Raw genomic sequence first — 27,558 nt, forward strand, 5'->3', positions numbered from 1 at the left:
ACCCGCATGTTTTTTCTTTGCACTCCGAAAAATGTTTTCTTAACACGGATTACAAAAGCGGGTACGAACACAACGCTTTGGCTCGGTTATTCAAGATTGCATTAAAGGATATGCCTTCATATCTTCTGCTCACGCATACGCATATCATTTGATGATTATGCAAAATGTTGATATCCATTTGCTGTGACAACAATATGCGTTCGTACATGTCAAAATCGAAACTGAGTGCCTGAAGATTAACAAATCAAGCAAATTCGCGGTTCCAGAAGTACGTACACTTGAGAAATGCAAACTTCAGAAAGAAACGTAACATAAAATAACCGTTTGATAATTCTTCCGTTCACATATTTTGTCCTGGGCATCATACCAAACGTAAAAGGGCTGTCAATAAATTTACTTGTAACGAAGAACATAATCTATCACAATGCATGGATTGACCTTACACGGCATTATACAATATTTTTACTCACGAAGCAAATATATTGAATTCAATTGAATTCGGAAATTGTTTCATTCAATCAAAAATTTAATCATGTTTGTATTGTAATGATTACTAAGCTAAGGAAGTTCCACGTCAAACTTGCGGTTATATCATAGATATTACCCACCCATTTTTTTTCCCATACATTTGTTCTGCCGATTTGTGCGCTAACCCTACCCGTATTTCGAATGTTTATAACTCGAACATTTCTTAACAGATCGGTAAGATGTCACAACCGAGCATCACTTGATAGGAATTATTTCAACGCGTCTATCAAAATTAATAAACTGTTATTTTTCATGAGATGAACAATTCAATAACTTTAAAATGTCAAGCAATGTCTAAACACCCTAACTGCCAAGTTTTGATTGGCCCGATGTACGGTTTCCCCAACACAAACTTCAAAATCGATGTACCTGTAGAAATCCGCTCTGCAAATATACATGCAAGTCGGGGGTATTTTTGCTCCCACCGAGCTGTGTTTCCCTAACACGGACTTCAAAATTAATGTGCCTGGGTGTTGTGTCAAAATTAAAGTACCTTGCCTGGGTAATGTGCCAAAATTAATGTACCTTGGTGTTGAATACTTTTGTATTCGCTTGTCGTTGTGCAGACCGGTATATGTTTCCCTAAAACATACTTTTAAACTGAGAAGCCTGGGAAAATCGTCATTTCAGATACTAGTGGTGAATGAACTTTCGCGGTTTGAAAACTACGTAAACATGAGATGTTTCAGAGTAAAATATAAAATACAATGATAGTTTGACAATTCTTCCGTTCACATATTTTGGTAGTCCTAGGCATCATATCAAACATGAAAGGACGTTCATCAAATTTATTTGTAACGTAGAACATAATCTATTACAAAAATTCGATGCATTCTAAAATAATATTCTAAGTGGTAAACAAGCGAATTCCATAATATAATTGCGTAGTTCTACTTCGAAAATATGCGGTTGTGTCCTAGATACAACCCTTACAATTCTTTTTTTGAAGAGTATTCAGGGTTTTTGTTATTGCAGGATGGAATTGAGCATTTATTCGACATGGAGCTCATGCTTTCCAACTGGAAAAATAACCGATGAAATCTTTTCCAATTGAATCCTTTCCAGTGCAGCTGAATGTTGCACATAATACTGGGAAACTTCGATATAACGTACCCTCGTTATAACGTACCCTCGATATAACGTCACTCGATATAACGTACATTTTACCTCGATATAACGTACACATTTCCAAAGTGTAAAAGAAATTTTTTTTCAATATTTTTTTTTCTGATAGAACAATGAATTATCTGTATTGTGATGCTAAAACGAGTTTTTTACCTTCAACCAATCCCGAAATACAGCTGGTTTTGTGATTCCGGATTCTAAATGAATCAATCTTTAATCAGCAGTACGAAGGGAAACATCATGAGAAAGGCTGGCTTCGTCTTCTGATTGAAGTTATTCATCAACTGTACTAAAACAGCAACACAATAAGGGGCTGTCCACATACCACGTGGACAGAAAAAGCATGGTTTAAGATACCCCCCTCCCCCTCCGTTGGGTGGACATTCCTGATACCCCTCCCCCTCTTGTCCACGTGTACATTCCTCCATTTTTTTGAATTTTCTATGTTTTATTCCATATTTTTATTTGTAAAAATATTAGCTATTACTATTAAGTGGTTTGTTGTCATTTTTCTATTGTTTACCGAGCGCGGGAAGCTCTTTAGTTTTTTTTTGCCGCTGAAGTTTATATGAAAATATTACTCATGGATCTAATCTCGTACATTTTTATTAGAAACCGACGCATGTTTGCTGAGTTTTTTGAGTTTTCAAATTTATAGATGTATTTAAACAGATTCATCATACCTATCAAGATTAGTTTATTAATGTAGAATATTTTCTTTTCTAAGCATCATTTACATTAAAAAAAACTTGGTTGGGTAGTGCATGGCGGCTACAATGAACCTAGTCATGATAAAACACCTACAGTATCATCGTGATTGACCATCATTAACCAATATTTTTCTGTACAGCTTCGTTAATCGTGGGAAATATTTGGTTGCCCGGAGAAATCGTGCCGATTTTATGAAAAAATCAAAAGCATTGTTTTTATAGACATACATATCATATATATGTACCGTTTTGTATTTGTGCGATATAGTGAGCCACAGTTCTTTCAGGATCCTGAACAAATGATAATCTAAAGAAGTAATATCTGCTAAATACGACGAGTACCAGCCAGACTACAAAAAATGTTTGCCGAATTGTCAATTAGGTTTGGCGTTGTCCTGGAGGAATACGATCCCCATCATATTGGATAATTCTGGGAGAGTAGAAACTCGGGATTGGATTCCATCTGGGAGAGTAGAAACTCGCAATACAGATTTTTTTTCCAATCCAACCAGATACAGTGTATGATTTCTTCGAGGCAAAAAGCAATACGTGTTTTAGTTGCGTTGATGAAGTGAATCGCAAATGGAGATGCATTCAATCAAATGGTTTTGATCAAATATTATGTAACCCATCCATTGCAGCGTTTTATGAACCATTATTCACCAGGTTTCTAATGAACGGTGGTTTTAGATATCTGTAGTGAATCTGTATTGCAAAAATTACTTCATTAAAAAAGAGCATCGCTGCTAGGAACACATCTCCAGAGATATGGCCCATGCATCAAAGAATGTGTTGTTTGTCTTCATTTTCGCAAAACCTCAATAAAAGGAAGCGAAGGAGCGGAAGCTGAATAGAAACCCGCACATACATAAATAAAATCGTGCTTTGAATACATTCGACAAAAAAAATTAGAGGTACATAGTTTAAAGTCGAAATTTTTAAGTATTTTTTCGAAATAACGTGAAAAATCAACGCATGAATATAGGATATACATAATTTGAAGCTAGAATTTTCAACACAAACGCATGAAAACTGAAGTTAATGATCGTTATCGTAATTTCCAGGATACGCATAGCATTTTGTACTTCTGGCACAACTTGCGATGGAGTGCTTCTATAATTTACTCAAAACATTCTTGGATTGGCAATATATTCACAGGGGTTTTGAGGATATACATTGGAATACTTGCAATATTTGCAAAACTACAGACGACTTTCTAAAGCACTATAGTAAAACTGTTTTTGGCACTTTTTCAAAATGCAAAAAAAATATTTAAAATTTCGTTCGTTTTTTCATTGAATCAACGAATTAACTTTGCACACAATTTATTGGAATTTTCAAAACTGCAGCGCGTTCATCATTTATTGAATTATTAATCATCGAAGACGATGGAGAACTTTTTCATTCAAACAAAAATAAATTTAGATTGAAAGGTTCTACAGGCAAGTTCTTGGAATCCAATGAAAACTGGTTGATAAGGTAAATTGAATTTTTTTGATTTATTTAGCTAAAAGTTCCGATCTTGAAATAACAGAAAGAGGAAGGGTTCTTATTTGTTCCTATATTTTTATTCACTACATTCACATACACCAACATGACAATGTGTCCTTAATATATTCCAAAACTTGAAGCTTTGAAATGTTGAAGTTGAAGATTTTGAATGATGTATGTTGGGTTTCCACGAAGTTACAGCATTTCAAAATAACTTAAAATTTTCAACTTAACACTCTGTTCCTCTTATTTCTTTGTCGAGTATCTCGAGTTCTCTTCTACCATGACTTTCAGAAAACACATTTCAGGGCAGAAATTCCGCCATATGAAAAATACGGATGTTTGATGCACTCAAGTAGCTCAACCCTTTTTTAAAAAAACACAGAATACAGAGTGGGCGGAAAGTTCAATAATTCTTGAAAATACAGCATGAAAATGTATCGTGTCCACGTGGATATTACCTAAACCCCCTCCCCCCCACCGTGGACAACCGTGGACATTTACGCGACCCCTACACACCCTCCCCCCTCCCCTAAAGTTGTCCACGTGGTATGTGGACAGCCCCTAATGTATTATAGACTACGTTTGTGAGTAAGGTACACTGGGGCAAGTGGAACCCCAAAAACCATTATTTCAAAAATAAAGTGTCCTATTTTTCCTGTTTTTGATTATTTTTCAAAACGAATTATACACATCACTACTGTAGCCGATTAGCTATTAATATATGGAACCGAAAAATGAATTCCTCAACTAGATTTTAAGTTTGGCCAAAAATAATCTCCAAGTCCCCAAAGTCCACTTACCCCTTGATACGGGGGTTAGTGGAAACCTGGAATTTTATGTTTACAACAAGTTAAACTCTGTTAAAAAGGTGTTTGGGAATGAATAAAACAAACTGTATTCACTTTCTTTTATTCTTTGATAATACAAAATTAATTAATCAATGCATTTAAGGAAATAAAAAAAAAATGCAATAAATATCGTTATTGCTTCGCAAGTCTTCAAAATCAGGTCAATAGATAAAAATAGCAGGTACATCGCTAACCACAGTTATGATTTCTTCGAAGCTCTCTTACGCTTTGCTTTCTGTGTCGCCTCTTTAACCGATTTGATCGTTTCCAGCTTCACAACGGCATCAGTCGATGTTATAACTTCTGCCCCAGGACAAACTTTTTTTCTCTGCGCTTTGGAAACAGGAATCTGTTTCACATGGTCAAGGAGAATCGCTTCAAAAGAATTATTTTGTGGATTATCATTTTCCATTTGGTCATTCCCTGTTGAGGAAGCAATGCAATTACAAGTTGCTGAAGCTGCATCTCTGGTGTTTGTTACTCTTGGAAGCGCCTTCTTCGATCCTTCGACGATCTCAACAGTGTTGTCATCTAACGTTTGAGCTGCTTGCTGTGATGCGATGAAACGTGCCCATGCTCTCGGTTCGTATTTGTCTTCCGGAATCACCTTATCGGAAAACGGGTATACGCCGGCCTTGCGGAACCCATTTTTAATTATTTGTGAATCAAATGATCTCCAAACTTTGGAGATAATGTTTGAAAAAGCTGATTTAGACAGCTTCGTCCCATAGTGATTCCGTTGCCACTGGATAACGCACTTGTCATAGTCTTGCTTCAATGGTTTAAACACCGCCAGGTCCATAGGCTGCAAGAGATGACTTGTGTGGGGCGGAAGTTTGAGTATCACAACATTATTCTCGATTGCTTTTTGGATGAGAGCAAGAGAAACATGTGATACATGGCCATCGTAAAGTAGGACCAATTGTCCCTCAGCGGTAGCGCTCAGAAAGGACCGTTCGAAGTAGTTGGCGAAAACATCCGTCTCCATCCAGCCGTTTTTGGTTGCAGCATAAACTATTCCAGGAAATTCATCACATTTACTAGCCATCCAGCTGTTCCATACGTTGGATCCTTTGAAAATAATAAGTGGTGGTAATTTGTCACCAGCCGCATTTCCTCCCATCAATACAGTAAAATTTTCTTTTCCTGAACCGCCCGTGACACGATGAGCAGCTCTTCCAGTTTCTCCCACAGTCTTAACCCGACTCGGATCGAGGCAGAAGCTAGTCTCATCGATGTTATATATCTGCTCTGGAGGAACGTTCGTGGTCACCTGTTTTAGGAGCTTGAAGTATTCGGTCATCACGAAAGGATCAGCTCCTCGTTTCCGTGCGACCTCAACGGCTTGGGGCTTTTTTTGCGATAGATGATGCCGGCGCTTAAAATTCCGGAAAAAATCGTCTCCCGGAACACCGCTTACAAACGGTGTTTGAAGCTTGTTAACTTTTACGTACTCTGCTATTGCCAAAATTGTCTCCTCTTTGGATAGTCCAAAGCCCCACTTATCCATTTTCTTGATACAGTCGGCGATCTGTGTTTCAACCTTCAACGGCAAAGCAGTGGGTCGGCCTCCCGTTATACTTTTAATGCCTCTCAGACCTTTCACTCGCTTGAAGAGTGTTGCATATGGGATTCGGAAGTGCTTTGCTGCCGCTTTTATCTTCATCTTGCCGTTTTTTACATCATCCATCGCATCTGTCAAGTCCTGTCCACTGTATTTAGCAGGAGAACGCTTGCGAATGTATTTGCGAACCATTCTTCCGGTGGCTGTAAAGATTAAAAACATTCAATAAGCAATGTTTACTTTCACGTATTCCACTTAACCCAATTACAAAAACATGTGGGGCAAGTGGAAACAGGCCGATTTTTATAGTAAAAAGACAATCTTTCACATTTTGTATCGGTAAACACAAAAATAAGCATTTTTCAATTACCTAGTAGTGAAATGTAACCAGTTTTCCGAACTGCCGATCGTCGAAAATGTAATTTTACTGACAGCGTAATCGACTCTGATCGCAGCTGCAGAAATGCGATTGTAAACAAAGCAATATTTGGTTGCGTCTGGTGGTTCACAACGACTAAAAAGTACGTTTAGTAGATGTTTATTGATTGTTTGGCAGATGTTGTGTGGAAACAAAGCAAAATATTTTTTGTTATTTGTTTACTTTATATTTGATCCACTTACCCCCAAATTCCACTTGCCCCAGTGTACCTTACTTCATTGTGCTTCGATATAGCGTACAATTCCATACAACGTACAATTTTGAAAGTGAAATGTACGTTATATCGAAGATTACCTGTATATGCATCTCACACAACTTCCAATCGTCTAGGAATATGTACTGAAAACTGTCACGGTTCAAATTCCTTCAATCACGTTTCACCTCCGTCCCAACTCAATCGACGGAATGCAACTCTCGACATGAACAGCTAAAGAATGTCACATCTTGGAGTGCAAAAGGAGACGATTCTCCTTTTTCCATTGTAACCAAACCGGAGCACAAACCGAGCGGCGACTAAATCCGAGAGCAAATGGGTGCCCAACTTACTTTCCCGTTCTGCCGATTTATACATACAAAAGCGTGGGGGCGACGGTTAAGGAAATCGCAAATCACGTTGAAGGTTTTATGGCGCCATGGAGCAAACAGAAGCCGGCTGTAATCCTTCGGTGTCAAATAGCTTTACCGCTTCCGTCTGACTTTGCGTCGGGGTGCTTTGTTTTAAAAAGACGCTCCACTCTTCGTTCAGACTGGGATTTGTGGGAAAACGTCTCGAGCAAAATGGCGTGATTTGACTTTGGAGAAGAAACCGATGTGGTATTTTGTTGGCTTTTCGCTTTTGGTAGAAATTCAAGTGCCCCACGTGGTCGCTTTTCGATGGCAATCATCGGTGTGGATGTCCATTCATTGTAATAATATGTACTATAAATTACATACAAATCGCTGAATAATTAATTAATAATGTGCCAATTAAACCCAAATCATCATCAAAGCAATGCATTAACGAAGCCCAAATTTAATCAGATAAGTGCAAATACACCGCTGTTTATCCACCGAATATATTCCAATGGAGGACTGTTTGTGGCAATACCACGAAGAGATAATAGTATTAACAGTTCCGACGATGACGCGAATCGTGAACTAATTCTACCACAGCTTCCTTCTCCTTCGGGAGCCTTTCACTGTCGAACAATCCACAATCCATTCAAACACTTCTGGGGAAGATGAAATGCTCACAAAACTCCTCGCTAATAAAACGAAAACTTTTCCGCCTGTTTTTTAACCCACGATTCAAAGTTGTGGTTACACTCTATCGCTTACTCCCGGCTTAGAACCAAAGGATTAGCAAAAAAAAAGGAAAGATCCGAACGGAGAAAAAAAATTCCCGTGAGCCAATGAACAACTTTTCAACTCCTCCAAGCATAAATCTTTTCACGCCACAGTTTGTGTTTGAGAGTATCGAGTTGAACGACTGGTCTAAAAAAACCATCAAATACTGTTTGAGAAATGCAAAAATAAGTGATTGATTTCACTCAATGTTTGCCTTTGATGATCTCGGCGACAAGCACAACTCATGCTACTATACAGCAGAGCGTCATGAAATACGAAAACAGCTGTCAAACACAACACACAACGACCTCTGCCCGGTGCTTCAGTCTATTGGAAAGTGTTTAGAGTCTAGTTTACACTTTCCCCTCTCTGAACACTCGGGGGAAAGCTTTGTGTGAAGCGCTTTTACGCGTGACACTGGCGGATTGATTGATGGAACTCAATTCCACTCTGCTCGCAGTCATTTGTCACTGCGACAGGTTTCAGTTGCTGCAGTGGAGACAGCCAATACAACATTGTTCCGGCCTCGCATGTCGTATGTCGGATATCGAATCAACCGCATTCCAGTGGATGGTGCTTGCGAGAAAATCGATACTGGATGAAAGAAACTTTAAACATCTGTTTAGGCAATTTGAGTATTTCAGACATAGCAGATCATGAAAAATCCAAATCCAAGATGGCCGCTGTCCCCAAATAACCAATGACTTTTCGAATGATTTCATTCAGCTTGACATGTTTGAATGTTTGTAGAGTTGTCCCACATTAATAGAAAATTGACCCCGTTCTTTTTGAATGATTGAACTGATTTGGAAGAAATTTTGAATTCTACTGTCATTATAAAACTGCGTATTCCATTAACCTTGAAAAATTCAATTCGGCCATCGCTAAAAATAGCTAAATGGCTTGACTTGGAGAATACAAAACGTAATAAACAACATAAATTCAACAATGATCGACTATGTGTTTTTGCAATCCCCTCAATATCGATATCAAATGAAATGATTTGATTAACAGAATACAGTACAGGTCGGACTCGATTATATGTGATTCGATTATATACTATTTCGGACTCGATTATAGACAGTTTGGAAAAGAATTTTTTTTTTTGTATTTCAAAAATGACTTATTTCAAGAAGAAATGTAACCTTTCAACGTTAAAGTGAAATTTAAGTGGCTATTACATGTACAGAGGGGTAAAATCGCGATTTTTGACGATTTTGCTTGATTTTTCTCCAGAAATTGTTTATATCGATATTGCAGTGAAATTAATAAAGACAGAAGTTGGGTGTCAAAGAACAAATTGTAGAGCGGTTAGAGAGCTCCAATTTAATTGATAGAAACAATCTAGTTTAATATAATTTTTTAAGATAAATTTAACAATAACACATTAAAAATTAATAACTTTAAATTTTTCGCTTCCAAAATGTTATTAACATCCACTAATTTAGATGTTCCACTACTATATTCTATACTAAATTTTCTCATCATTCAAATGAGATATTTCTGGTGCAACGAGCGGGAGTAGACGCGTGTTTTTTCGCTCCGTGTTGTGATCTTTGAATTCATGTGTTTTTGTCGTTAAATAGCTTTTTAATTTGTGTAACGTGTGAAAATAAATCTGATCTGTTCTACTGAATCGAAGATTTGTGAAATTCAGTTGAATTACATGGAAAAATAAAAAAAATAAAAACAGAATAGTATCATGGTATCAATCGAGCGAATCCAAAATGGCTTCAGTTCGCATTTTCTAGTGAAAATTCTCTCCGTTCGTTGCGCTCGGCTTGTGTTTCCAATCGTCGTGTCTCTTTTCGTCGCGCGTGTACATTGTTGTGGCAAAAATTGTGCTAGGTTCCATCGGTTTAGTCAAACTTGCTAACGAATATGCTCTTGTTTTCGTTTTTTTTCTTCCAAAACAAGTACGAAGTTCCTGTGCCGAAGTATCACGTATCCGTATTCCAAAGTGATGTTATTCTCCTTCTCACTTTTACGTACTGCAACGTGTGTTCGTATATCATGTATGCTCTTTAATGTGTACGAAACATGGCACATTAGATGATATGTGATGACAGCAGTGTTATTATCACTAAAAAGAGGAGCCTCACAGTCATTTCTATAGGATTGAAACTATTGCAGCTAAGTATTACTATTCATATCTTCCAGATTAAAATAATGTGTTAGTAGTAAAGAAAACAAAAGCAGAAGATGTAGACGTAACACCAATGATTGTGAAGAGATATAGTGAATAGCCTTTTTAGTGAGAGTAAGCGAAAGGTTACAAGTGTAAACGATAGCATGCAGTAGAGCGAATGAAACGTGATCTCTAACGTTCACCAGAGACAGTTTGTTTTCTCTCTCCCTCTGCCGCTCTCTCATTATTTCATATATGAGTGTTGTGGTTGTGCAAAGGCAAGATTTTTGACGTAGGATTACGTCTTTCGGGAACATATTGGGGTACAAATTGAAAATCGAAAATCGAGCGCACCGTGAAAATTGTCCAATTTTTCTCGGTCATTTCAAAATGGATTGATGAGATTTTTGCATCAATCTATTTCGGCACTCCATAACAATTTCTCACATTGAATAAAATAATATATGTTATGAAACTAACTATCGAACAATTGAAAAATCTCAACCCCTATCCTAACGGAAATACCCACTTCTGATTGGTCGAAATTTACAACACATGCGGCGGGTCCCTAACAGAGACATCAAAACCAAGCTGCCTGGGGAAAATCAGCATTGCAAACACATGAAAGCTGGGGAGGGGGCTTTTTTTCCCATCGACATGTATTCCCTAACAGAGATTTCAATACAAGGTATCTGAGGGAAATCAGCATGTAAATACCCTCGTGGTCGATAGTTTAACTAACGATGCGCACAAACGGATAGTGCTTATTGCAACTAGCGTCGGCATTGCTGATTGCATACGTGCTGGCGAATAAGTAGGGAGCGATGAACAAGTGTGTTTTCGTTCCAATAAGAATATTTCGATGGGTTGATTGAAGAATGATGTTTCAATGAACTGAATGGAACTTATGCTTGATGGAATATAAATAAAATTTAAATGTGGAACTTTTATGTTGGTTGCTTCGTGAAAATTCATATCAATGACCGATCATGTGTTGTAAAATCTTTAGCATAACTATGAGTGTAAAATTGTATATGGTAGCTATTGTGTTAAAATTACTTGAAATATGAAATGATTTTTTTTCTCCCAAGGAAAGTTCATGCGACGACAAAAATTGGAAAAATGAAGAAATATTCGAAAAAGTGATTTCACATATGCTCTACATATCGTATTGGGTGCTGTTAGCCAATTGAAATTCGCACTGAGGCATGTAGCATCGTGTTCCGTTGGGTTTGGAGCGAAAAGGAAATGGGTTGAATGAACACTCAGAAAATAAAAAATTATGAATGAAATTACCTTTTCCATTTCAAATATATTTTCTCTATACTATAGTAACACTTTTTTCTGGTGAGAAAACTTGTGCTCGATATTGATAATTATCTTATATTACTTTGAAGAGCTTTTATTCTTTATATCATCCATACATAACACATGAGCCATCTCGTCCAGGACCACAGAGGGCGGCTTTGGTACGAGATACGCACCATCTAATGACTAATCACCATCCTTCTATCATTATCACTCGGTTATGGACACTAGTGGAGTGAACAAACAATACCTAACAACCAGACAAAACGGACCCAAATCATTATCGAAAAGTTTAACAATGTAATTCTTCAACCATATCTTAAATCAGCATGCAGCAGATAGCCTAACGAAATCCTACGTCAAATATGCGGTCGTGTCTTGGACACAACCCTCCTGTGACTTTTTTGGCGCGGGTTCTCTTCTCTCAGATATTTGCGCTCTGTTCCCTTCATAGCGCCGCACTCTCTAAAATGGGTCTGACGTACCAAGCAAGAATTCATAGAGATGCTCATGCCGAAAGTTTTTTGTTGTGCAGTTATGCTTAAGGCTGAGATTTTGCAAACATTTCTTCTGTACACAGATAGGTCTAGATAGATGTTTTATAACAAATTTGTAGATGTTCAAATTCAGGATGTTTTTAGATTTAATTTTCACGCACATTGAATTTACTATCTACGTAACTGTTAGTTTGATAGTTTTCTGTGTTCATAGCATGCTATGCTTATATACAGAGTGGCGCATAAGTCAGGCAACGCTCTCTGAAGGAAAAAAAAATAACGATCGCGCTGCAACTATCGAGCTTGTTGGTTTCGACTGCCGTCGTAGATGTAATGTATACATGTCAAAGGTATATTTGTGTAAATCGGTTGCGAAATTTATGAGCCACGCTGTATGTTACTAAGACTGTGCTTTGTTGTGTCGATATTGTTTTAGCAAAAATTTAATAATTCACCTATCTCATCTCATCTCTCAGTTTATTTTTCTTCGGTTTAAGTATTTAAAAAAAATAAATTAGCCGATTCAAGATTACGTTCCCCATTTATGCAGATTTAGGTTCAAATTGCAGATTCATTTTAACCTACATTTTAAAGATTTTATGTTTCGGACGCTAGACTTCATACTTGAAACTCCGTCTGCGAATGACGGATCTCTATAGTAGCATGTCCGAGAAGGAACCTGAAACTATTGGGAATCAGAGCAGAGGATCCAAAGCCTCTAGATAGGATGGTTGCAGTGGCTGTTATGCAAAGAAAAAATGGATAAATTCCTAAGTCAGAATTTCCTCCTCTGACTATCTCCGGTTGAAAAATATGTCGTCTATTCGAGGAATATTATAGGAGTTTCTTGGCGACCTTCACAGGTTGCCAAAAATAAACTCTGGCGAGACAATTTAAAAAATTGAAATGTAATACGAGTGATGAATGAAGATATATCGTTCGAGAGTTTTTAGATGAGTTTTCTCAGTGACCTTCTCAGGTCAGAATGGATATTGTTTCCGAAATCTCGTTTCTCCGAAAAGTTGAGAGTTCGCGTGTTCAGAATCACATCACCTAAAGGGTGTGTCACATCAAATTGCATCACGGAAAAAACGCTGTAGAAATTCGCCCAGTAGACCGATCCTTTTGAAAATTTTAGGCAGTAAAATAAAAACTATTAAACAACTTTTGGCATTTTTCTTTTTATTCATACTTCGAGCCCAAGCCCGTATGCTTTACCCCGTCCATAAGGTTCTGTACAACGTCAGGTTGTAGTTTTTTTTAACAGAAATCCATTTTCTCTTGAAGTCCGCCTCCGATTTGACAACTTTTGGGTTCTTCCGGAGGGCCTGCTTCATAATCGCCCAATATTTCTCTATTGGGCGAAGCTCCGGCGCATTGGGCGGGTTCATTACCTTTGGCACGAAGGTGATCCCGTTGGCTTCGTACCACTCCAACACGTCCTTTGAATAGTGGCACGAAGCGAGATCCGGCCAGAAGATGGTCAGGCCCTCGTGCTGCTTCAATAGTGGTAGTAAGCGCTTCTGTAGGCGCTCCTTAAGGTAAACCTGCCCGTTTACCGTGCCGGTCATCACGAAGGTTGCGCTCCGCTTTCCGCAAGAGCAGATCGCTTGCCACACCATGTACTTTTTGGCAAACTTGGATAGTTTCTGCTTGCGAATCTCCTCCGGAACGCTGAATTTGTCCTCTGCGGAGAAGAACAACAGGCCCGGCAGCTGACGAAAGTCCGCTTTGACGTAGGTTTCGTCGTCCATTACCAGGTAATGCGGCTTCGTCAGCATTTCGGTGTACAGCTTCCGGGCTCGCGTTTTCCCCACCATGTTTTGCCTATCGTCGCGGTTAGGAGCCTTCTGAACCTTGTATGTACGCAGGCCCTCCCGCTGCTTGGTCCGCTGGACGAATGAACTTGACAAATTCAGCTTATTGGCGACATCCCGGACCGAACTTCTCGGATCACGTCTAAACTGCTTAACTACGAGCTTGTGATCTTTTTCACTGACGAAGCATCCATTTTTGCCGTTCTTCACCTTCCGGTCGATGGTTAGGTTCTCGAAGTATCGTTTTAGTACTCTGCTGACCGTGGAATGGACGATTCCCAGCATCTTATCGATGTCCCGATGTGACAACTCCGGATTCTCGAAATGAGTGCACAGGATTAATTCACGACGCTCTTTTTCGTTCGACGACATTTTTCCAAATTTACGAAAAATTGACAGTGAAGCATGGCCAACGTGATCTATACACTCTTATCTGATTATAAGCGAAAGCTGAAGATATAATTCCTAAAAATTAAATTTCTACAGCGTTTTTTCCGTGATGCAATTTGATGTGACACACCCTTTACCACAGTAAATCCTGATTCGTTGTACCCATTCCCACTAACACCAATCCCTTCCATGATAATCGCTAGGGAACCACGCTATAGAGGCGACCCTTCTGGCCTTCGGGCGGCGATTACCATACTAACATTCCTTTCCTTCCCCTGGTGACTGTAAGGACGTGGCCGGCGTCGTTTTTGACCATTCAAAGCTCGAATCACCGAAAATTGCACAACGAGAATGATTTGCTAGTCCCAAGCGTCATTCTGTGTGTTCTTTGTGCAATTTGGTTGGTTCAGGTCAATCACGGAGTGCAACTACGAATTGTACAGTCTACCCAAGCTCAAGCTCAAGCCTAAATTTTCTCATCTTTCAAATGAATCGTCTTCCGTAGCGTACTTTTTAATGTAGAGTTTGAGTCAACAGAGTCCAAAACAAAAAAAAAGTGCTATAACTCTGTCATTATAGAAATTTAAACACATACGTAGAAGCATTTTTTTGACGTAGGACTACGTCTAACCGGAAGATATAGGGGGTGAAATGGAAATCTAGGCACTGAACAAGTAGGAAAAAATGCAAGATTTGGAACGCTTATAACTCGAGCATTTCTCAATAGATCCCAAAGGTTTTTGCATCAATTGATTGGAAATATATCTACGCATCTATCATAACGAATAACATTTCATTTTTCTTCAGATAAATAATTGAATAATTGTGAAATATCAAGCATTGTCAAAATGCACTATGTGCCCATTTTTGATTGGTCCATTTTGTGCTCCTCAAATCGTTCCGACTAAAACGGTCAACCAGAGCAGCAGCGAAATAGAATGAAGCACGATTGGAAAGGAAAAAGAAAAAAAAATGAACGAAACATTGGTCGCAGTCTGACACATGCGTAATTCTCGAGCCAGCCAGTCAGCTTAAAAATCCCCGCTCCGCTGCCGTAACGATCATTCTCATTCAAACCGTACACCACATCGGTTCGCATCACAACACATCAACAAACTAACACAAGCAGCCATGTCTGGACATGGCAAAGGAGGAAAAGTGAAGGGAAAGGCAAAATTCCGCTCGATCCATTTTGGACTGTAGTTTCCCGTAGGTGTATTCGCCAATTGCTCCGCAAGGGTAGCTAGGCCGAGCGCGTTATTACCAGTGCACCAGTCCACCTAGCCGCCGTTATAGAGTTTCGGCTGCCGTAGTGATCGAGTTGGCTGGCAAAACTGCTTGCGCTTTGGTTCGGTGGGCATCAAGACAACAACAGGCAGACGCAAACGCAATCACAAAACGGCAGCAGGTAGCAGAAGAAAAAAGTTTGTTCTTCATACAAACTGCTTTGGTGGCAAATCTAGAACAAGGCGGCATCGAGGGCGTTCGAAATGGTTTTTTTCAAAACCACGAGTACTAAGTTTTCTAAATTGGAACCATTCCATAAAACAAGGCGCTTTTCAGGGCCATTAAACCTTCCAAAAAAGAGTTTAGGAAATACAGTTCAATGCTTTCTAAAACAATATTCAAAATAATAATAAAACACAAATTGATTTTTTCATAATTTGTTTGCCAGGATCTGATGAGTATGTGAATTTGGCAGTTGATGAGTATGTGAATTTGGCAGTCTGAGCTTATTGATAGTTGGGGACTTTCCTGATTATTCAATTTTCACCAATTCTTAAATTGTTTCCAGATTTAAAGTACAGTAATCTACAATTAGTTCGACATTTAGCTAATTGGGTCTCGTTGGACCCGCCCCTTTGGCTGAGTCTGCCGATTTGTCTCTATCCTGTGAGTGTGTACCGCTAGAGTATAAAAGCTGTCCCCTTTGTATAGTCCTACGTCACTCCGGTTATGTCCCCGACATTACCCACCCGTCTTTTATTTTAGTTTTTAGTCTTGGTTTAGTCTTAAATAACATCATAAGAAGTGAAATCATTCCTCTCCCTTTCTGATGTCATGATTCTCTTGAATGGACAATGGATTACAAATGTAATTTTTGAATTTTAAATCAATCGAGCCGGAAGTAATAGGATTTCAGGCCCGTGACACCAGACGAGTTCAAATACTGTCAAACGTATTTCATTGCGATGATGCTTTTGACGTGACTCTGTTTCAGCTCAGCATTTCTTTGTTGGAAGCAAACCAGAGCTGTAAGAGGACGCCTCTAGAATGATCCAAGTCTGTTGCGAGCTTGAGCGTTTCCATCCATTTCTCCCAGTGAAGCAATTTCCTCCTACACAGCGTCACGTGCGCACTATTTTGGCCCAGACCGAATCACCTTTCCTTCGGAAGGAGAACCCACCGTGAATAAATAGAAAAATGTCATACATCTTCATGCAGCTATTAATGTCACCTTCTCTAACGGTACGTGTATGCGTGCATATCCGAAAAAAAAGAGAATTCTCTGAGGCAGAATTTGATGGAACGGAAACATACACTTTTGGGACTTATTTCGAACCGACTGATCGTGCCGGAAATGCCAAAGCCAAAGGTGGGTTCGGCTCCCTTCACTTCAGTTAATTTGTCGCACTACAATCAATGTTTGATCCTGACAATTGCTGGTTTTTGTTTAATTTCGGTGGAAATGCGGAGTCATGGCAGCATTACCCACACTTGCATGTTCCTATGCTCCCGATGACAGAAAGATGTTTCATCTTCGGTATGGAGGCAAAAGTATATCAAATCCGTTGAGTTGAAAATGCTTTCCTGTAATGTTCCTCAATAACTTCTCCAACATCCGGTCGATTGTTATTTTCCGCAAGCCGAACCCAATCGAAAAGAATCCATTCAAATCTCTCCAACGCGTCATCAAGTATCAATTGTTATTGGCATTCAGACCGAGAAGCAAAAACCCTTCCCCACTAAATCGGTTGAAATCGGAACAATCGCTGAAAATAAGCGGAAAGAAATCCAAAAGAATCCATCCAATTTGGAGCCAAATTTATAGCACTTTGTGTATCGAACAATCAGCCAATCTTTTGCCACTTTTTTGTTTGCTCTCCCAACGATATAGTATTGTCCTGATTGTCATTCAGGTGCAGTTCCTTTTTCTGCTTCCATGGGATATTGTCAGCATCCAAATTTGATACCCATTTATGATGATGATTGCTTGTTGTTGTGATTCCAAGGAGCCCAAACTGAGCAGTTTTTTGAGGGCGAAGGAAGCAGCGAGAGTGATTTTGGTGGTACAAGTGATGACAATGGATGAGCTGATTTGGTTTGTAAATTGTTGACCTTTGGTTATTGCACCCATTGAGAAGATACAAACAGAGACTAATGACGAAAAAAAAAATCAATTCTCATAGGTCAGGCGAAGTGAAGAAAAATTGTGTACAGACAATTTATCGCCCACCATAATTTAATTAGTGAAACTAATTAAACTCTTCCATGCAGAAATGTACTTTGCCTCTAGAAGCTCAGTCGAGCGGCATCTGGAGAGGAGACTAGGGAATCCCTACGGGAACCGTCGGCAACGAATCCAAGATGAAAACGGATTTGTGCAGAGTAGCAGAGAGCGAGGAATGACATCATGATAGAGGAGAGTGGGTTTGTCTTGGTCTTAATGGCTTTATATTTGATGATTATTATGGTGGATGCTGCCGAGATAGGATTTGGCTTCCGGCGGACTGAACGAACAATAAATCGGATTCAGGGCACTCGCTCGGTGAACCTTCGAAGGATAAGTTGCATCGTTACTCGTTGGGGGTGTTTTTGTGGTGATGTTTTCAAAAAGCGGAACGAGATCAAGCCAACGGGCAGCACTGAAGAGTTGGGGCTTAAATGTACTGGTCTTTCGCATCCATTTGGAGAGTGCATTTTGAACTGCTTGTGAAACCAGTTCTTTTGTTTTGGGATTTGTGTTATTATTCTTTAATGATGCTTTGGGCAAACACACTCTCAACTCAGTTGGTGCTTGAATGAATAATTCTTTCCACCTGAAGAGTTACAGAGGTGAGGTTGAATAAACACTTTTGTGTAGTTGAATAAAACAACATGAGACTGAAAATTTTAGTTTTAATTCAAAACTAGCAGACCCAGCGAACTTCATCAAAAAGGTGTGTTCTGAGATTCTCTCGAATTTTTTTTCGCAAATTCGCGATCGATAAGAGACGATGCCTCTCAAATTTCTATTAGTAAATGAATGAAATACTTTTAGATATGCTTATTCCACCACAGCATCCATTATTACTTTCACAAAAACGGAACACAAACTCCAATTGGACAAACTTTTCACTGCAAAACAAATGCGCAATCGATTTATTCGAACCCACTTTTCTATACAGAATAGTTTTTTTTTCTATTTATCTTTAATATGTCGCTAAGTATTCTATCATTCTAACATGGGTGGAGACGAACACAATGATATAAATACGACTCAAATCTGATCATCCGTTCTCTTGTGATGATGAGTCATACGTACGAAGGAAAACCTAAATAGGAAATAGGAAATAGGAAATAGGAAATAGGAAATAGGAAATAGGAAATAGGAAATAGGAAATAGGAAATAGGAAATAGGAAATAGGAAATAGGAAATAGGAAATAGGAAATAGGAAATAGGAAATAGGAAATAGGAAATAGGAAATAGGAAATAGGAAATAGGAAATAGGAAATAGGAAATAGGAAATAGGAAATAGGAAATAGGAAATAGGAAATAGGAAATAGGAAATAGGAAATAGGAAATAGGAAATAGGAAATAGGAAATAGGAAATAGGAAATAGGAAATAGGAAATAGGAAATAGGAAATAGGAAATAGGAAATAGGAAATAGGAAATAGGAAATAGGAAATAGGAAATAGGAAATAGGAAATAGGAAATAGGAAATAGGAAATAGGAAATAGGAAATAGGAAATAGGAAATAGGAAATAGGAAATAGGAAATAGGAAATAGGAAATAGGAAATAGGAAATAGGAAATAGGAAATAGGAAATAGGAAATAGGAAATAGGAAATAGGAAATAGGAAATAGGAAATAGGAAATAGGAAATAGGAAATAGGAAATAGGAAATAGGAAATAGGAAATAGGAAATAGGAAATAGGAAATAGGAAATAGGAAATAGGAAATAAGAAATAGGAAATAGGAAATAGGAAATAGGAAATAGGAAATAGGAAACAGGAAACAGGAAAATCCTTAGCTTTGAAGAAAAACAAATAAAAAAATATTGCGCCCTCGGTTCCGAAACCATTTAAACTATAAAAGACAAATACAATCAATAAGGACGAAAACAAAATCAAAATTTTTCGCAAATGTAATATTTTTTAGAATCAAAGAAAGAAAAAATCTATCAGTTTATAAATATATAAGTATAATATAAGTAAACATATATAATATTAGTTGATTTGTTATGGCCAAATGTTATGGTAAGCGCAAAACCCGAGGATGGTCCGATTCAAGCTGTCTTTACTCAGTTTTATTCATCTCTTCCTGTAAATAAAAAAAAATGGGGAAAATTTAAATACCACATGTTCTACAATTAAATTATGATAAGCATTGTTAGTTAGCATGAATTTATTCATGTGGAAAAAAAAATTAAATTAAATTTTTGAAAGTGGATTTGATATTATTATAAAAAATTATAACAATTCAGCTCTAAATTATGTGCATATCGCCCAATCATTATGTTATAACATGGTAGATGTATTGGAAAGTGTATACTGAATGTCAATTTAAAGTTTAATCAGTATAGTATTTAATTTACATTCAACGGAAATTTGTGCAATTCAATTTATATTGAATAAACTTTATTTGTTTATAGTTTAACTATTATTCAAAAAAATAATAATCTTTATTATAGTTCATTAGTGTTGTAAAAGAATATTGAAATAAATTGATTGATTGCGGTTGTATTCAATTTTTATAAGGGTCGTACTGGTCGGAATTAATTTCCCTTGAAAGAGCATGTATTAAATAAAGTTGAATATAGTTGAATAAATTGAGTTTGAATAAGGTATATGATTATTCTCCTTTGTTGAGGTGGTTGATAGCAGACAAACGAGCGCAAAGGATATAATTTTATTTAGAATTTTGAAGATTTGAATTTATATAAAAGTTAATGTGGCATAATTATTTCTAATGCAAGTTTAGAAATGAAATATTAATTGTTTTAAAATATACCTAGTTTTTTAAGAAGTAAATTGAATTTAGATTTATTAAATAAATATTCAATTAATTAATTATTGATTTTGGTAAAATTGAAACAATAAAAATGATTAACAATAATAATTTGATTACTATTTTGGCAGATTAGTGTAATAAATGTAAAATTTGTTTAAATAATATTTTATTATTTCATATAGGTCAGCTGGTACCCGGCAAACTTCGTTCCGCCCAAAATTTGTTTTTTTTTTGTTATCAATACCTTGAAACATAAACGTTTTTTACTGAGCGCAAGTTTATGAGTCCAATCGCAGAACTGTTCATTGATTGATCTTTTAATCGAATTTACCTTTTACTAAAAAATACTAGTACTTCTACCAAAACTCATCGTTATAATATCACATTATTTTCAGTCATAATTCTCGTTCAAGATTTTTCAAACACTTGCAAATAACATGTTTCTCCGTTACATGAAATAAATGTTTGACACAGAAAATATGATAGAATAAAGACAGTCGTATAGCGAGTTTTGCTATTATCAACACACTCGGTGATCCATTTCTTTATATAGATAGAAGAAGATATAGAAGTGCGTTTTATCACATTAAAATCCATTTCCACTTTCGAACAAAAATCAATTTCGTTAGCGCAAACATCAAATGGACTAACAACGCTTGTCACTATGTAAATGTAGAACATATGCTAATTTAAATTTTCCTAATTTTCCCATTTTCCTTCAGAGTTTTTCGAAAATTTTCTATTGTCATGTTTGATTGAAATATGTGTACTATTTTTACAGAACTCCCTCTCCATTTCAGATGAGAGAAAGGTGTCATAGAAACATTTCTCGTGACCAAAAACCCTCACATCCCAAATTTGCCTCCATTCGCTTGATAAGTTGTCGAGTTATGTAGAAGTTTGTGTTTCATTTGTACGGCAGCCCCCTTGCCTTTAGAGAGGAAGAAGTATTGTTAAACCACCATATAAACAATTATTGTCCTCTAAATTCTTCATACACAAAATTTGATTCCGTTTGCTTGATTAGTTCATGAGTTATGCAGTTTTTTTTCATTTATATGGCAGCCCTACACTTAGAGAGGAGGGAACGGGTATGTAACCGCCATAGAAACATTTAATGCACCCTAAAACCTCCACATGCCAAATTTGGTTTCGTTTGCTTGATAAATTCCAAGTAACGGAGGAACATGTTATTTGCAAGTGGTGGAAAAATCTTCGAGAATTGTGTCTAAAAATAATCCGATTCATATAATCGACACATCAAATTGAAGTCAAATAGCTAGTCTTTTTGAAAAAATGTTATGCTCGCAAAAAAATTGGACTTGGCTTTTGTAATTATTGATTGTATTTGGTTTAATTGGTAAAAAAAATTTGGTAAAAATAAAAATTTCGGGACCAAAGGCGCTATATGGGTATCGATACCTGTAAATGATGTTAAAATGAAGTCTATAATCCAAAGAATGGTAGGGTTTTGAATATTGAATTATTTATAATATCGAAGTTCAGTAAATTTTGAATGGGACATTTCAAAATGAAGTGTTCGCAATTTGAATTATGTGTAGAAACTTGATTCATATTCCGAACACTAATTTTAATGAAGATTTCCGCATAAAATATAATTTTATTTCATCCATTGTTTGTAGATTCTTACCATTTTAGGCACTTAACTTGAAAACAACAAACAAAATAGAAAATGAACGATGCTTGTTTCTTACGGAATTTGTTAACGCAAACATTCTATCATTGGTTTTTGTGTTTTCATTATTCTATTATTTATAACATAAAAGTTTAGCAAATTACCATTTCAAGATGAAGTGTTCGGAGACTGAGACAAAACTGTTCGGACTACGAGACAAAACGGAATGCTTTAGTGAATGAAATAATTTGCGCTTCTATTCAATTACCAAAATTGTCGAACTGCCCAAAGTTGTGTTCTACCGCGCTGCTCCATTGAAACCACAACTAGTGTAGGCGCAGCATGTAATGTAGCGGCAGTCTTTGCCATGATACCACATTCATGGAACAAGCAATCGAAGAAGATATCGCGGTTGGCACGTTGAACTCTGCTCAACGGTCATTACTTGGTGCGCGATCTGTTTCATCTCCATCCCGAAAATGCTTTTATGTGGTAGTGCCAGTCGTTTCAATGTTAAAACATCCTCCCACGTCTGGCGGCCACTTTGTTTCAACCATTGTGCCAGCGGTCAAACGTGAAGGTGGCGGTCAGATGGATGAACTTTGAAACTACTCGCCACATCTGACCATGGAGAGAAGAGCATTAATGCAACAGCATTAAATGATTGTTAGTGGCCTTTCATCTACGATCTAATGTGGTACAAAAAGCTTGTTTATCAACCATTTCACTCGGGTTTCTGTGTGGAGATCACGCCATAGATACCCTCCGCTTCGTAGCTGCAAAAAAAATCTACGTTAATAAGACTTTCTTGTGACCTTTAGCATGATGATCCAATGGAAACCATGACCAGACGGAAATCTGTCGATTTCAATAATCTCGCATAAATCACTTATTGTTCAAAGTCTATATTCAAATGTTGACATGAGAACAGATTATTGGATAAAAACAAAAATTCGCTCATACGTACTCATAGTTTGTTCACATGTAAATTTGCCTCATCCCATTGGGGAGAGCGACACAAATCGTGTAAAAAACACACCAAAACCACATATGGTGGCCACCGTCGATTTGCATATAACGTCAGACGCAGACGGGATTCGAACAATACGGTGAACATCAGTGAGAGTCGCGAGGAAGCTTCATCTATTTGGAGATTCGCACATTCCAGCGCACGTCTCAGTCTTGAATTTTCGGAATCATCTCGAGCACACCGTTCCGACGGTGGTGGCGAAGTGGAGGGAGAAAAATTATATGTAAATATTCGTGCTGCCATCCATTTGTGAGAAATGGAAAATTGCTATCCATTCCCCAGCGATATGAGATTAGAAGGAACCGAGAATATTAGCACCTTTGATCCTTTTCCATTGAATATCGGGCTGGACGTGAGCGGGATAAGAATTGTTGCATTTTTCATTCAATGAGATGGCTGTTGGCAGTAAACTCTGGTCGTTTCCCTTGGGTTGAGAGCATTTACTGGAATTCATCCAACTCGTGGCCGTTAAATTTCAACAATAACAACAACAACAAGCCGGAACACAAACAAAACTTACGGAACCTGAGGGATATGTGTCATGTATCGGTTCCATCGTGGGGTCCTATCAACCCCCTGTAGCAGAGCAGCACACGTATCCCGCGATTGATCAATATTATTCGAACATGTTTGAGGTCGAAGAAAAACAAACAAACCAACGTAACATGATAAGCACATTCGAAAATTAATTAACCAACCTTCGTCGTTGTCGTCATCCTCGTCGTAGCGGAAATGGATATTTTTCCAACCTGTCAGGCAGCTGAACTACATTTCCCTCTGGATATTCAACCCAAAAATCGAATGGGAACGGTAGTGTTATGTTTATTAACAATTATTCCAATTAAAATGCAAATTGCGTGTGAACGGATACCGGGGCGGATGTTTGTGAACGGTTTGATTTGTTTTGCCCAACGGTGGATGATACACGTGTCCGAAATAAAAATCGTGACATTGTTTTTTGGATAAATATTTGGTAAGTAAACTCGGGACTCGCGTGGGAGAAAGGGCGTTCGAGACGAGATTACGGTGCGCCTAATCGCGACAAGTTTTGCGTAAAAGCGCTTTAAAATTTGCGGCTAACTTCGACACCGAGAACGAGAAGCGAAAACAGGTGTTATAGGTTCAACTGGTTTGTTCAAAGTGAACGTATATTTCAATTGTGGCTGGTGGTCAAGCACGGCGAAGAATCGATAGTTTAGATGATACTGGACAAAAGGCTATTGATATCGCTATTGGTATCGATTTGTCGTATTGTATGTGATTATCGTATTGTGTGTTCAATTCGAGGGCAATAATCTTTAAGGTGATGCGCTAAACATGGACTTCAACTGTTTTTAATTATGGTTTGAACAAAGGGTGTATGATATATAACACATGACAATCAGATGACAATCTGGGGATTTGAGAATATTTTTACACTTTGGATTGGTTTCTCATTGAAACGATTTAAGGGGGTATTCCAGTTAGGAGGCACGAATTTCGGACGTTTTTGAGCTCAAACAAATAAAACAAACAATATTTTTAATATCCATTATTTCATTATTTGTTTCTTCATCTTTCAAGAATATAACAAGAACTAATCGAAAAAAAATATTCCAAATTAGAACAGTTACGAAGTGAAGGGGTTCAAGGAAAAGGAAAAGTGCCATGGCGTACACGGTTATACTTAAGCCAGCTGTTCGGTGGTTATCGGATTAAAAAAAAATAGTGGGTTATATCTATGATATAACCGCAAGGTTGACGTGGAACTACCTTAGTTTAGAAATCATTCGTTTGTATTGATTAAATTCTTGATTGAATGAAACAGTTTCCAAATTCAATTGAGTTCAATATATTTGCTCTGTGAGTGAAAAAAATGAACAAATGCCGTGTAAAGTCAATTCATTTATTGTGATTGATTGTTCTTCGTTACAAGTAAATTTAATGACGGACCTTTTACGTTTGTTATGATGACTAGAACAAAATATATGTACGGAAGAATTATCAAACGTTTGATGAACCAGCCTAAGGCTGAAAATCTTTCCAATAAAGACTTTTGTCTTTAAAATTTTAAAATTATCAAACGATTATTTTATTTTACATTTCCCTCTGAAGTTTACATCCCAAAAGTGTACATACTTCTCGAATCTCGAATTTGCTTGAAACTGGGAAGTTCATTCGCTTCTAGTGGCTGCACGATTTTCCCAGGTTCCTAAGTTTAGAAGATCATGTTAGGACAGACATATTCCGCTCTGCACAAAGGCAAGCGAGGACAAAAGTACTCGCAGTTTGCATTTATTTGCAGAGCTGATTTCCCCAGAAACCTCGGTTTTGAAGTCTGTGTTAGGGAAACACATTTCAATCGGAACAAAAATACCCCCGATTTGTATGAATGCCGATTTCCCCACGCTTCATGGATTTGAAGTCTGTGTTAGGGAAACACATTCCAGTCGGAACAAAAATACCCCCGACTTGCATGAATTTGAAATACCGATTTCTCCAGGCACCTTGGTTTAGAAATCTCTATTAGGGAACACATTTCGGTGGGAACAAAAGCTCCCCCTACTTTCGTGTGTTCTTTTTCTTCTTTTTGGCTTTAAGAGGGTTTAAACTTTTCAGTTCACTCGCCTCTAGGCTCTTTTGTGTGCTTGCAATGCCGATTTCGCTGCTTGGTTTTAAAGTCTGTGTTAGGGAACATTTTTCGATGAGAACAAAAGTCCCCCTACTTTCATGTATTTGCAATGCCGATTTCCCCAAGGCTTCTTGGTTTTGATGGCTGTGTTAGGGAAACCGTAAATCGGGCCAATCAAAACGATGCAGTTAGGGCGTTTAGATAACGCCTAATATTTTACAGTTATTCAATTGTTTATCTAATGAAAAACAACATTTTGTTAGTTGCGATAGATGCGTAGAAATATTCCCTATCAAGTGATGCAAACATCTCTCCTATCCAGTACGAAATGTTCGAGCTATAAGCATTCGAAATCTTTCATTTTTTCCTGCATGTTCTGTGTTTAGGTTTTCATTTTACCCTCCATATATTCCGGTTAGACGTAGTCCCACGTCAATAAAACAAGCAGATTCTGAATCAGTAAAGATGCCGCTACCGTATGAACCTCGCAAGCGGCATCTTTACTTGAAATTTTTTATGGAAAAATGGCGGCCGTTTGAGAAAAAAAATTGATTTGTTGCACGTTTTCTATTTCCAATTCCAATTTTTTTAAATAATTACAAAAAATAATATTGTTTGATTGGTCCATGCGATAGAAATATGTATAATGATTTATTCACATCAAAGGGCCTTGCCGGGTAAGGGAGTAAAAAGTGCCCACAAACAAAATCACTAGCTGTACGGCAAATATTGTATATGATATTGAATAAGAAATTTGAGCGACTTTTTTGAATCCCTATGTGGCATAACAGTGTTGCGCGGTACAAAAAAAATTGTTTTTATATTTTCAAAGGGCCTGGCTGGGTACGGGAGTGAAAAGTGCCCTCAAACTAAATCACCAGCTGTATGGAAAATATTGTATATTGTACTAAATATGAAATTTTGACAGTAATACCATATATTTGAGTTCTAATATGGTACAACATAGGATCTATACTGAAAAATGTACATTTTGGTTTTTTTCACGCCATTCTTAATAGCTTTGAGACAAAAATATGGAAAAAAAATACTGAAAGTACGCCTTGCTAAGGTGTATCGATCAATATTTTCAAACATTTTTTTCATCAAAAAATCAAATACTGAAAAAATAAAAAAAAAAATTTTTAATTTTAAATTAAATTTTATTTGTTTTTTTATTTTGAGATTCAGTACTACTCTAGTTTGTATTCAAATTTCTCCCCACGTCTGTTTTAGGTAAATGTGATTTTTTCTGAATTTTTAGAGTGTTTTTCGCGGTACAAAAAAATATATATATATATATTCTCAGGCATTTCGAAATTTTGAAAAACAAATATTACTTTGAGACCCACTTTTGCTCTAATTTTTATTCAAATGCGTTCATATGTGTTGTTTTTTCCACATGTACCGTAATTTCTTCTTGAAATTTTAAGAGGATTGCGTGAAAAAAAAATTGTTTTTTGACCTTTGGGCATTTTTAATTTATTTTGAATTTAGAGGCTCAGTACTGCTCTAATATTTATTTAAATTTTGTTTTTTGTATGTCTAAATTTTGTCGGTATATTTAGAGTATTGCGCTGTACAAAGATTTTTTTTTTGTATCTTAAAATATATGAGATTATCTTTACATTGGATTTAGATAGTTTACCAAATTCATAGGAGTCAGCAGTTCGATAGAGCTCTGTGAGAAAAAATAAAGTCCTTGTGGACAGATCATTCGGATTAATAAGATTAGGATTAATTTTTTTTTTATTTTAATCTTACAATTGAAAACCACGAATACAATAAAATAATCGTTTTCAAGAAAATAAAAATAATAATGCAGACGATGAGGAAAATTATTTTTGTGTCTCGCAATGCTCTTAAAAATTCAGGAAAAAATTACGCCATATGTAA

The 27,558-nt window shown here is 37.1% G+C and overlaps 1 protein-coding gene across 1 annotated transcript; it reads right to left on the reverse strand.

Moving 5' to 3' along the window:
• Positions 1–4,457: 4,457 nt before the first annotated feature.
• LOC129776973 (uncharacterized) lies at positions 4,458–6,908 on the reverse strand. The gene is made up of 2 exons (XM_055782965.1): positions 6,640–6,908; positions 4,458–6,472 (listed from the first exon to the last, which is right to left on the reverse strand). The coding sequence occupies exon 2, from the start codon at positions 6,459–6,461 to the stop codon at positions 4,905–4,907; it is 1,557 nt and encodes a 518-aa protein (XP_055638940.1). The 5' UTR covers positions 6,462–6,472; positions 6,640–6,908; the 3' UTR covers positions 4,458–4,904.
• Positions 6,909–27,558: the final 20,650 nt, after the last annotated feature.

The sequence above is a fragment of the Toxorhynchites rutilus genome, chromosome 3 (genome assembly GCF_029784135.1).
Source record: "Toxorhynchites rutilus septentrionalis strain SRP chromosome 3, ASM2978413v1, whole genome shotgun sequence".
NCBI lineage: Eukaryota > Metazoa > Arthropoda > Insecta > Diptera > Culicidae > Toxorhynchites > Toxorhynchites rutilus.